Source organism: Takifugu flavidus, chromosome 15 (genome assembly GCF_003711565.1).
Source record: "Takifugu flavidus isolate HTHZ2018 chromosome 15, ASM371156v2, whole genome shotgun sequence".
Lineage (NCBI taxonomy): Eukaryota > Metazoa > Chordata > Actinopteri > Tetraodontiformes > Tetraodontidae > Takifugu > Takifugu flavidus.
This window is the reverse complement of record NC_079534.1, coordinates 10,876,145-10,889,334: the sequence shown is the minus strand read 5'-3', so window position 1 is coordinate 10,889,334 and position 13,190 is coordinate 10,876,145. Positions and strand designations below refer to the sequence as shown.

General features: G+C 38.8%; 1 protein-coding gene across 5 annotated transcripts in view; it reads left to right on the top strand.

Annotated features, from left to right (window-relative positions):
• Positions 1–10,968, top strand: part of LOC130538848 (RNA-binding Raly-like protein) — a 33,126-nt gene extending 22,158 nt beyond the window's left edge. For 2 of the 5 annotated variants that reach the window (XM_057056789.1, XM_057056788.1), the window contains exons 3-9: positions 3,261–3,336; positions 5,975–6,022; positions 6,523–6,719; positions 8,089–8,202; positions 8,371–8,528; positions 9,648–9,686; positions 10,225–10,968. In XM_057056789.1, the coding sequence (XP_056912769.1) occupies positions 3,261–3,336; positions 5,975–6,022; positions 6,523–6,719; positions 8,089–8,202; positions 8,371–8,528; positions 9,648–9,680 (626 nt within the window). In that variant the 3' untranslated portion in view covers positions 9,681–9,686; positions 10,225–10,968. Of the gene's footprint in view, positions 1–3,260; positions 3,337–5,974; positions 6,023–6,522; positions 6,720–8,088; positions 8,203–8,370; positions 8,529–9,647; positions 9,691–10,224 lie in introns of all 5 variants that reach the window. The other 3 variants (XM_057056792.1, XM_057056791.1, XM_057056790.1) reach the window with 3 other exon arrangements.
• The last annotated feature ends 2,222 nt before the right edge of the window (positions 10,969–13,190 follow it).

Genomic DNA, 13,190 nt, shown 5'->3' with positions numbered 1-13,190 from the left:
TGTTGGCCTACATGTTTGAAGCTGTGCATTTGTATTAATCATTCAAAACCCAGGAAGCAGAACTGACAATTATGACCCTCTTTCATCCTCAGATAGCTCGATGTTGACCCTTCCTGGTGAAAACATTACATCTCGCTTACGTCTGCGTATGTGAGATACGCGCTGTAGCCCTCTAAAAGTCCTGTTTTTGTTCCACCTACGACATTAATCCAACTATAGAAAGAAACACTCAGAGGGCTCAGACCCCTGCGAAGCAGCTCATTCCCCCCCACACATGACATATAAACCATATATATTAAGGCAGTAGAAATACAAGGTTAAATAAAAGTAGGCTGTTTTGCTTCATGATCAAAGCCTCTTGGTTTTGTTCTGTGCATGATCAAGGGTCAGCGTACCTCAGGAATCCGGAACATCACCAAAATTTAATCAGGTCTTCCTCTGCCCATTATCAACGTTTCCTGAAAATATGATTAAAATCTGTTCCTAAGTTTTTGAGTTATATTGCAAACAACCAAACAAACGCCGGCTGTCACATTCCCTTATTGGTGGAGGTAATAAATGATTGATTGTGGAGAGGCTTGCACAGATTTCCCTGTTTGTGCCATCTGGAGCTGTAAGGAGAACCTGAAAACAAATAAAAGTAGAGAACCTTGACAGCCGAGATGTCTGAAATGGAAGTAACTTGTTCTAGAAGTAAAAGTTTTCAACTGTCTACAGTTGTGAACCTTATTCGTATTGAATGTGAAGACGCAGGGCGTCCAGATTGCAACACAAATAAAAAACAGCAAACATGTCAACATTAAAGGAATCGATATTTTCCGGTTCTCGAAGCACGGAAACACTTTGAGGTCGTACTAGTGCAATTTCTGATGAACATATAGTCACTTTGTCATAATAGAGCCATTCTTTGCAGCAGGAACTTAATTAGTTTTTATGAAATAAGACCATTATGGTGTTGTCTGCTGTGCTGACTGTGATTGTTTCACCTCCTTATGCCCTCATATCTTTCTGAAGATGGAACACCAGCTACATTCAGCAGGCAAAGGTCAATCGCATCCAGTCCCACTGCGAGATCCCTCATAACTGCTCCACAGCTGCAAATGATACAGAATGTAACAAGCAGGGCCATTTTGTATCATAAAAATAATTTCTAAGCATCCATATGGACATGAATACATTTCATTATATTGCTTCCATGTCATCACAGCGCATCACGTTATGATATATTTCCATTGCATACTCTCATTCATAAAACCTGGTCATGTTTGTGTGCACCAGTAAAGGAAATCTTTACAGCATCATTTCTCCAGTTCTGGTTAGAAAGAACAACCTCCCATAAATCAGGCACAGGGTTTCTGGTTGTATGTGTCAGCCTTTGTTGGTACTCTGTGAATTAGTCTCTTCTATAAAGTAACATTTTATGCCCCCTCTCAGTGCCATAGTTGATACAATAAACAGAATAAGGTCCATACTAGCTATTGCTTAGCAACAGTGTTTTTTTTTTGTTTTTTTTTAACCAGCCTCTGTGTTTTAAATGTAATTGCAATCAAGTCCCACACAGAAGCACACATCCTCAATATTTTGTATATTATTACAATGAGGGCAATTAATCAGTGGCTGGGCATTGGGGTCTGGTTGCAAAGAGGTGGTGGTGTTTTAGAGTGCCTCACTGCCTCTTTGATAAACCCTGCAGGGGAGCGGAGGAGTGAGCGCAATTTCCAATGTGACGCATTCCACACATCTTCCCGGAGACCATCGATAATGACACGGCTGTCCCTGCACACCTGAGTGCCACCAATACATCCTCAGTCCATTAGTCCATTAGGGAGAGCGAGCAAAAAAACGAAGAACGGTGCAGGGGGGACTTCAAAGGTAGCAACGTGTTTAATGTGCAGGATGATTCAGACTAAGGTGCAGCTGTGTATGTGCGTTCATACGGGGGTGCATGCGTGTGTGAGTGTGTGTGCGTGCGGAGCTGGATGTTTGTTTGCATTCTGCCAGTGTGACCTTGGACTGCTCTCATGGCTAAAGCGAGGCTGAGTGAATAGACTGAAGGCCTGGTGTTATACAGGGCGATCTTCTGGCAGGTGCTGCCACAGACTGTCAGTCGTGTTGATGTGACGTGCACGGACAAGTTGATGAGGGCTGAAGTCTTACAGAAAGACCCTTTAAGTGTCTCAGTAACTTTTTAAATCATTTTCTTTTTTAAATCTTCTGTAAATCAACTGAAATGCTTCAAGAATTTAAAAAAGTTTATCATCTAATATCATTCTACGAACCTCTAAATTATCTGTTTTCTGAGCTAAAAACTATGTCTGAATGCATCTGCTAAGTTAGTGAACCTCTTAAATATTGGCGAATAAGAAAGCCTCTTCCATGAGTCAGTCCATCAAATATTTCCTGCTCATTTCTTGTTCTATTAATTTCTCTTGTATCGACTGCCTGTTTCCTTGTACGGATTTCTGCCCTTTACTCCTGTATGGATCCTTGAATCCCAGCAGTGAGCCTAATGGAATTATAACGACAATTATTAACTATTTGCAGCAGTTGATCTTTAGGCATATTAGCGAGTCGCAGCAGTTCCGCAACAGCCTGTAAAGTTCTTGTTTGATAATTCCACAGAAGGAGAAAACTGATCCTGATCCCAGTAGTCCGAGTACCTTTTATCACCCTCACCAGTCAATTAAAGTCTCCATTTGGGCTTTTCCTTGATCCATAAGAGGCTGGAATGTTTCTGAGCCGCCATACGGAGACAAATCTATAAGCACCCTCACACCTCAAGGCAATTCTTAGAGTAACTAATTTAGTCTTTAGTCTTTGTGACTATAATGAGCAGCCTGAGGGAAACTACAAACGCTGCAGAAAAGGAAGTACCATGTTGATCCAGAGCGATCTGAGTCATGGTGGTTTTTCAAAAGGGATCCTGCTTTCACTGTAAGCAGAATCATCAGAATGCTCAGTCAAATGCTGAAAACCCGAAGATTGGAAGCAGTTGGGCTGGTTCTTATTTACAAAATCCACAGTTTTAAGCAGTTTTGCTGGGATTCTTAACCTCAGTTGTTTAATATTAAGTGTCTTGTATGTGTTTCTTTCTATATTCTATATCAAATAGAAAGGGATTTATATCAATATCTATATCAAAGTTTTTGCAATACCCCCATCCTTTATATCTGACTTACAGAAAGCACAGGATGTGTATTTTATGTTATCAGCTTTAATAAAATACAATTCCTTGTTAAAGCATTTTATTTTGTTTCTAGACATCAACATGGCAGGAGAACCAAAACCATACAGGCCTAAGATGGGTTCCAAGAGGCCTCTGTCGTCCCTCTACAGGTCTGTTGCCTGCAATCTCGCTGTTCATTGATATTTGTGTTCAGGCCTGGGTATAGTTCAGTTATATATGTGCATCTGTTTGGTGTTGTTGTCCTTTTTGCCGAATGCTAAACACACAGAAGACGTGGCATCTGGAGCTCTGACTGGAAAACCTTTGTCAAATATTCGCAGCTTAGGCAATGAAGCAGATGAGTAGCGTCTGACTAGCAGAACCAACAAAGGAAAAAGTGTTGCAGTTTTAAATTCATTAGCTTTGTCAGGCATGAGCAACAGAAACACAAAAATAGGTTTAATAGAAGGATCAGACAAGGAGGACGCAGTATTTATCCATGAGGAAGGGGACATATAAAGCAAGGAATAGAACACATGGAGTCAGAAAGGGGAAGGCACAGGCAAGAAATGCCCCAAATCAAAAGGAAACAAACTCATTATGACAAAAATATTAACGTATTCAACAAACTCCTCAACTCATTATTTAAATCAGTGGAGCATGGAGCTCTACTCAGACAAAAGCTGATTCAACCAATCAAAGGGAGAGGAAATGTCACTGAACGCACCACAAACACACTACATTTGAACACTTATCAACATGCTGCGACCTTACAGCCTTTCAGCACATTTATTTACTCTACATTTATCTGAGCGTCCCTCGTCGTCACCCGAAGTTGAGAAGATTAAGGTAAGCAGCTGTTTGCACTGTAGACGATCTTCCTCTGTCATTTCCTGTCTTGCCCCGGATTGAAAAGGCAAATTACTCATGCTTACACGGAGCACAGGCAGGAGCATCACCACACAGCTGTCTGGCTCCCTGCTTCCATTGTTAAATACGGGAATATGTGTAATCATATCACGCAGTGCAAATCATGACATGCATGACTCATCAGGCATCAGAGAACGACAGTAAACACCACAGGAAGGCAGATTTAATGGAAAATGCACTGACATAGAGCTCTTTCTAATCCAGTTTAAAATAGAGAGTGGCTGCTATTAATATTCTGAGTTTCCAGATGTTTATTGGGATAACACCACAGCATGCCAGTTAAAGCAGATATAAAAGGCCACAGGTTTATTTCACAATAAATCGTATTAAATTACTTACCTTGATGTTATGATATGTTATGTGTGAGCTAAATAAGAAGATAAAACCTGAAGACTGTTGACGCATGTTGCATTATAAAATAGAATACAATAGAATAGAATGCAATGACAATGACAATGTATCACTGGTCACATTACAAAATACTGTCATTGTCCAAGTAATTAAGTAATACAAATGATGGCTTGCAGGAAAAATGGTAAAACTTTACAGGAAAGGAAAGAAAAAGCAGTATGATAAATAGACTTAAATATCAAAGATGCTTCGTGATCAGCTGGTCATCTTTACAAGGCTGCATTCACCTCCGTGCTCCCAGCCGATGAGTGGTAGCGCCCAGGGACAGATAACAAAAGTCATGGCGTCCGTGGTGATTTAGAGTTCAGCAGAATTCTCAAAGCCCCGACCTTCAGGGCTCTGCACTGAGCCACAGCTGCTCCCTAAAGATAAAGAGATGCAAAAACAAGGAAAAGATCCTCAAATCGATGATCAAATGCTGAGAAGGAAAAGACTGTCTCAGTGTAGACCTGGGATTTCAGTAGCTGTTCAGAGAGGCTGCATGTCGGAGAAGCACGGACACAACACGAGCCTCACTGTTATAAGTCTGATCGTCATTTCACTGGGGTCGGTCGTGACGTCCGGTCGGCTGGGCCAGTTTTTAGATGTTGTGTTCACAAATCCACACTCACGATTGGGCGTGATTCACAGTTGTCATGAGCAAAAGCAGCTACGGTAATCTAATAGATGTCTAAACTTGCTGCTATTGACTGAAGTTCAAATTAAAATGTGCAGGATGGGAATCATTCTGTGTAGCCAAGTCAGTTTAACTGGTGAGGGATGTACAAAACTAATAATTATTATTCACTGTATGGATGATAAAGTATGACTTTCTCCCATATCTTTTATTACAAATATTGGAAAATTAAAAAAAAAAGAGCTAATTTTTCACATTATTTTGCACAATTTATGCAAGACTATGCAAGATTATCTTTTGTTCATATTTCAATATGTAATATGTGTTATATTTTAGAGTTTTATTGCATTTTGCCTAATAAGATTCAATACGATAGTCTGACATCACCATGACAGACCGACCAAGCAGATTCAGTCAGCCAAAAAGGTTTGAATAATTTAGACTGTAAATTCAACAGAATAATGGCTTGGGTGACATTTTTAGAGGTTTGTGTGCACATGCAGATTTGACTTCATGGGTGTGTGTGTTTTTCTTGTACCGGTACTTGCTACATATTGAATATGAAACTACTGTTTTAATTAGCAACACGAGGAGATTTTTAGGATCAAGGCCATTTGGGATGGTCCTCACAAATTCAAAGGAGAGTTTGAGGGCTAAGAATTGTTTTTAAGGCTGAGGTTGGAATTGGATTTAGGTTAGGGACAGGGTCTGGGTTAGAGGTGGAGCTGAGATGTTAGGGTTAAGGTAAGGGCTTTGGGAATGCATTATTTCTATGACAGATAAATGTACAAGGGTGTGTGTGTGTGTGTGTGTGTAAAACAGGAATAATCAAATGTCTCTTATCTTCTCAGTGGCTATGAGTATGACTACGACTACTACAGAGATGATTTCTACAGCAGGTATGTATCCTGGCAGTTAAAAGGTTTTCTGCCTTTTTGTAATTTTTTTGATGTCTCCTGACATTTTGCCTCCATACAAGCTTTCTCTACTTCCCAGTTCTACCACAGCATGAAAAAGACAAGCATTGTGCTAAGAATCCTGGCGTCCATCAGTCTACCTAATCACATTATCACAGACCTAATAAACGTCATATTGAGGAGATTTTTATTCCTCTCCATTGGGCCTTCTAATGATGCTTTTATCTGCATAGATGGGTACTGAATGTCAGATAGTCCCCAGGCTGGTCATTTGCAGTGGAAAAAAGAGAATTTATCTTCATTCTGACATTTTAATTGGTTTGTTTACTTCTTCTCCTTGCAATATCCTCAGGAATTCTTCCACTTTTTGTTCACATGCTTTGACGGCACTTCTGCATTGTTTGAGTGAAAACACGCCGCGGCTGCAGAGCCAGCTCTGTAGCCTCTGTTAAGGTTGTTCCAACGTTTTGATCTTTCACCAGACTGTTTGAGTACCACGGTCGAGTCGTGCCCTCCACCCGGGCTGTGATCCCCATCAAGCGTTCGCGGCTAGTCGTTCCATCCACGCGTAGAGCCAAATCCTCCTTCCCAGTCAGGGCCTGTTCTTCCTCTTCTTCCTCCACCTCCTCTTCCTCCTCCCGTCTGCTGAATGTTGGCTCTTCCATTACAGCCCCTAAATGTAGGTTCTTGTAATCCTTCACTTTATCGATGTTTTTTTTCCTAAAGGCAAAAGGGGTCAGCCTCGATCACAGTGGGGTCAGAATTAAATCCCCGAATGTGTTAATAAACATTATATGCAAGTCTGAATTTAGCTGCTTTTCTTAGAGAATTTAGCACGAACCAAGTATGAGAAGAATTAAAAAAATTGGTTTTGATTAAAATCAGATTTCTTAATTTTTAAAAAAATTATTATTATAGCAGTATCTCTATCCCATACATGATTCACCTGTTGTTTTGAAATGTATGCTGGGATTTGCAGTATCAATTGTGTGGAGGCTACTGATGTCATTGATCTTGAATTGGATTCTTTTGAATTCAATGGTAAAACCCATATTTTTCAGAAGTGTTGTTTCTATCCAATAGAAGTTGAAAATCCAGACATATGGCAATACTAACATGGGAAATAACTGAATAACTGTGCAGGCAATGCCTTCATTTCTGTGCTAATAAATCTCTCAACCAAGTAATCAGTTAGTGTTCTGCAAGAAAATTAAAATGCCTCATCAGGGTCTCAGACAAAAGTTTATGTGTCTACAAGTGCACTCTTACATGCATTTACTTGGGTGTTCTACCAGTAATTGTTTCATCCCATCTGAAATCAAAATATGAGATAACAAATTGAAATATTTCAATGCAATTTGATGAATAGATTTGTCATCTTTCAAGACTCCCCTCCTCGACCCATACAACTTAAAAAGTTAATAGTAATCTAATATTTGTATTTGCACTCCTGTTAATGTGACATTATTACCATAAGGCTTATATATTATATCATATTTATATTTTCTTTACAGTAAATTGTCCCCCCTGTTGTAGCTCTCAACTTCCCTGTTGGATAGTAAACTCTGCACTTTTATTAGGCTCTTGAGTATCCTGTTGTGACAAAAGATAAAAATTGCTTTGATAATAGCAATTTTCTTCACAGCAGCAGGCAGAAGAAATCCATTTACCCTGCAAAAACATCAAACTGTAGCTAGGAAATATCATCGATCACCTATCTGGAGAAGCAGCAGCAAAATAAATTTAAAATTCATTGAAGAATTTACAAAAAAAAAATAGCCATCATTATTTACAGCTTCATTTTTGCTGACAACTGTAAATAGTTTCAGTTTTAAGTCATCTGGATTTAATTCAAGCCCAATTAAAAAGCCTCATACATTTTTTTAACTAAGCTATGGTATATTTAGGTAATAATTAATATCATCTGGAGAATGTGGCATGTCAAAAATGTCCAAAACTTTTAAACTTACCTTACCTAATCTTAACATGCAGTGGCTCCATCAGCGTCTTTATATCAATGCTTTCCTTTTATCCATGTTTGCTCCCAGTGAAGACAGATCAACTCCTAACAATCAAAAAGGAGCTGTCACATATCAAGTGCAAAATTGACTCTCTTCTGGGAAGGCTGGAGAAGATCGAGAGGCAACATCGCTCAGAAACTGGTGAGATTTGTGAGATGTAACTGGAAAACCTCTCCGTCTGAGTACATGCACAGGGATGAGGCCAAGGGCAGTTCTTAAGTATTTTTTTTAAGGGTGAATGAAATAATGAATATATTGTCAAATTAATTTCTTTTAGAGTGAATGCCAGGCTTCTTTTGCTTATGTTAGAGATACAGAGGAAACAAGAGGAGGTGTGTGATTGTCTCCATGGTGATCCAGCAGACCACTCTGGTGGAGAGGAAGCGGAGGAGACCGCCGAGGTGGAGGCAGGAGAGATGACGGACGGCGGCGAAGATGACTTTGATGATGAAGGCACCAGTGATATGGTGAGCAAGCCAAGTACTCATTTAAAGTCTCAGGAAGCAGTTCAAGGTGTGTGTGTGTGTGTGTGTGTGTGTGTGTGTGTGTGAGTCAGAAATACATACATGTGCCACGCACCCATAGCCATTCTGGTGTTTGCTATGTTAGCTGTTAGTTGCCTGGAAACCTGTCGTGAGACCAGTGAGTAATAGACAGTTAAAACAGATGTTTACAGTAATAACAACCAATACTCGAACAGTCAGATTGTAATAAATGTTGAATAAGTGCTTGAATGTTGTTTCTCTAATAGTTTCATTAGCGAGAGATTTTGCCAGTTCTGCAGTTAGTCTTTTTAACATTTCCTAGAATTCAACCTACAACTGGTGTGAGTGTCTCCATGGTGATCCAGCAGACCACTAGGGTCCAAAAAGGGTGAGGTTACAACAAAAACAATTTCCATTTTTCAACAGTTTAAATTTATATAATAGGTCAAAATAAGAAAAATGCCATTGACAGATAATGTCAACATTATGTCAGTGTTCCAACAGACAAAGACAGTTTGACTCTTCGGGAAAAGTAAAATGAATATAAAGGTGTTTATATTACCGGGGCCTTCGATGATGGAGACCAGGCAGAAGGGAAACAGATCAGTAGCAGGCAGGAGAGGAAATCAGAGGTTGAATAAACTGAGGTGGTTGACCTGAATAACTGGGAGTAGCAGACAGGTTAATGGCGAAGAAACATGGCAAAAAACCCTGTACATCCATTAACTATAGCTGAAAAACACAAATGGGGCTCTGGGGGAGTACAGAAGCATTTTCTTGGTAAAACAACATTCCATTCAGAGGCTGAATCTAGTCTGTGTTTCAGAAGCACCACAACGGATTGTTCTTCAACCGAAGGAGTGTGAAATACCCTCAAGACAGGAGAATGAACAATTTTCAAGTGTTTTTTCTTAACTAGTTCTGTTTGAGTATTTTATTCTGCATGAGTCATGTGGATCAGAGCCATTCTGTTATTCTAATGACAAACCAAAAATCTTTTTCGCCACTGAAGAAATGCTTCTTTTTTCCAGATGCTGGCAGACGAAGGAATTCACCTTTGCTCATTGATGTCATTATCCATCATTTTTCTTTCTTTTGCAGATAGAGAACCACATATCAGACATTGACAACTGAGTCAAGGTTAGTTTTTCAATCATCCCTGAAATAACACACCCTTCTTTCCTATAAAGAACAGTGAATAATATCCTGTCGAACCTTTCGTAACTGAAACGAACCGCAACTAAAAATCAAAAGATATAAACTTGTCTCTTTTTCACTTTCAACGGAAAAGAGAAGAAACACATCTCTAAATCCTCACTGCTCTAATAAAAATATAACTGCAGGGACATGGCTGCATATCATCTTCACTCCCCATCAAACTACATTTTAAAATCTCCTGATTTTCTTTATCTATAGAAACAGAGCTGTGATTTAATTTGGCCTTTAGCTGACATTTCCTCCTCGCTGTCCTTAGCCGCCCGACAAAACAAAATCCATTTTGGCCGCCGTGATCGTGATGGATCGTTAATGCTGGCCTGATGAACCGTTTGTCCTCTCGCGGCTGTCGCAGTGGTGGCAGATAATGTCAGGAACATTTAGATCAGAAATATCTGACTCCTCTGTTGCATAGGTTTGAAAGACTGGCATTTATCAATTTTTGTTCTCTGTGTTGATCAAGTTTCAGGGGAAAAGGGAGGTTAACAGGAGCAGGCACTGGAAGGAACACAGCTTTGACTGAGAAGTTGGATTGGAAGTGAAGCAATTGCAGCACTGACTGATGGAGATTTCTATTTTAAAATTTGTTTATTGCTTTGTCGCCTTATTTGAGCTTGATGCCTATAATGTAAGTGATCCAAATTCTGCAAATTCTTAAAATTTCCTGCAGGATCTGTCTGCCATGTGCAAAAGTGACTCTCTGAAACAAAAGGACGCTCTGTTCTTTGCTTTATGTTATTTATGGTCTCGGTTGTGTAAAATAACTGTTATGTATTGAGTCAGATGAACTATGATACGTCCTCTTTCCTTGTGCTGCAAATCTGTGTTTGTTCTGTTCCTGTACACGGGAAAGTGCGGAGCCACGACAGTGTCAGAGAGAAAACATTGAATGTAAGGAGCGCCTTTTCCTCGGTTGTGTGCTTTGGTTTATTTGTACATTTGGCTGATGTACAGGATCTAATTTTCATCATATTTCCCTCCAGTATTGTAAACATATTGTCATTTGTTACACGGACAAGTTGCATATTGCCTTTTACCATTTTCTTTTCCTTTCTTTTTTACTGCATGTTAAATAGGTTGCTGTTATGGATCATTTATATTTACTACGGTTGTACAGTTCTGGATGCACTTTTTTGTTTTGTCTCTTTTTTTGAATAAAGTTATTCCTCAAAATAAACAAACAAATAAATAATAAGGTTGTCTGGCAGATTGTGTTTGCTTGCCGTATGTTTGCCAGTGTTTATTTTTATTTTTTTTACCTTTAACAAGCTCTGAGGACAACAGCTTGCATCAATCAAACTGTGAAGAGATAAAAATTAAAACTTTTATTGAAATTTTGTACTCAGACTCCTCAAAGTACAAATTACGCATCTAGAATTGAATTCTGAACAAGCATTCACATTTTTATGATATATCTTTAATATTTCAAATAGTTATATATATATATATATACACACACACAAGACAGATGTAAAAATAAAGTTGTAGCATGAGTGAGAAAGTATAAATGCTCACTTGCAGTTTAGATACATAAATACAGCATCCTCTTCCTCTGTAATTTGGTTCTGTGGGTAGTCATCATTTTTTAAGTGTCCTTGACAATAACCCCCTCTGAGAGATAAGTGGTGTTCTACCTGTTGTAATTCAGCCAGTTTGTTGGCACTAGATCATCATTTCTACGGGTTGGATGGCCCTTGGCTCCATGTAAAGGAGGCTCCATCACTGTTGGCTCGCAGGCAAGTGCAATGATCATTTATCTGTCCCCTCCAATGTGGACAATGTTCAGTTCAGGTGCGGCCGAATCAATCACTCTTCCATACATGCTGCAAGAATTCAGAGTGTAATGGGGGTCGGGATCTTTAGAATGCATTTCGCCACTTCAGTGATGCGCAATTATAGCTTATGTTGATAATGTCAGACCTTTTATGAATAATATCTGAAGGGAAATTATGTTAAAAGCAGCCATTTGTACTCAAGGTCAAGCTTCATTTAAACATATGCTATCTTGTGGCGAGGGCTCCAGTAACAATGCTTCAAAACTGACCTTTGAATGAGTTCTAAGAGATGTAAACGTGAAATTTATGATAAGACACCTACAGCTATATAAATAGAGTTTTTTTTAGTTGTTACACTTCACTACAATTTTACACATCACGTAGAATAAATCATAAAGGTATGAGCAGAGAGCCAGACAGGAGGTATCATAAATGCAGACAGCTATGACGAGAGCTGGAGAGATGAGCCAGAAAGAATTGTAAACACTGTAATCTGTGAAATCCGTGCAGCCTGCACATGGAATAATTGTGTTTGCACATTTGCATAAATGTAGTCTGCCTGCTGCACCATATTTAGTTTATGAACACTAGTAAACTTTCACAGCTGAACTTAAGAAAATTAAGCACCCCTGAAAGACATTTATTTTTTCCTGTTCAGGACAATCGACATTTAAACAGGATAAAATTGAGCTGACGATTAGGCCTTAAATTTTTAGCTGCAGCTGCTGTTTTGTTAACATGACATAACATTTGTTTGTTTTTTTTTACTCGAGAAAAATTGGAGCTTTAAAAAAAGGATATGTATGCATCACATCTGTAAATGCCTTTTTTTGGATCAAGTTGAATTGCAATTTCTACCTCCTAATCTTTTTTCATGATTTTTTTAAAAAGTAGACTCTGCCAACTCCCACATCGATGATGGAGTGGGTTTCTTTCTTGCCCGCCCCCTCATATGTGAAAATATATAACCCCTCATCTACCTCTGTAATCAAGGCTGCCTGGGAGGGTGACCTGCTGTTGGCCTTCCATGGCACGCTAAGGTGCTGCTTTTAATATAACCCATACAAGCTCATCTTGTGCTCGTCTCATGGTTATAGTTCAAGGTACTGTACAGGATTCATTTCTGTACAGCCTGTCTGTCAGACATCTACCCCAGTGTTGCTGGTAGCTGATAAATACCACAAATATCAAAAAGTCTTCATATTTACAGTAATATTTGACATGTTAGATATTCTTACTTTTATTTCCTCTTTTCTATTCATCATTATCTCTTATGGATGTGATATCTTGATTAAATTACAAAAACTGAATTAATTGAGATTATAGGTTTTATGGTAAGGGGTGGTCCCTTGTAACCTTTATCAAATTGCTTTCTGCTGTCAGTCTTTATGCACCAAATCCTTCTTCTTTCTTTCCTACTAAATCCCTTCTTCTTTCCCTTCAAATAATCTTGTTTTTTTCCATTTCTCTTCAATATGTATTTACTTGTTTATTATTTTATGCTTGTAGGTTCTGTATGTATACATTTTTTTCATGATTTTTCATTTCTGTATGCACTATTAAAATCTGAGTTTGTGGTTTGTGATTAACTCAACGTGGTGGTTCAGATTGATGCTGTATTATATCTTAACCAGTTTATAACTAGTATTTCTAT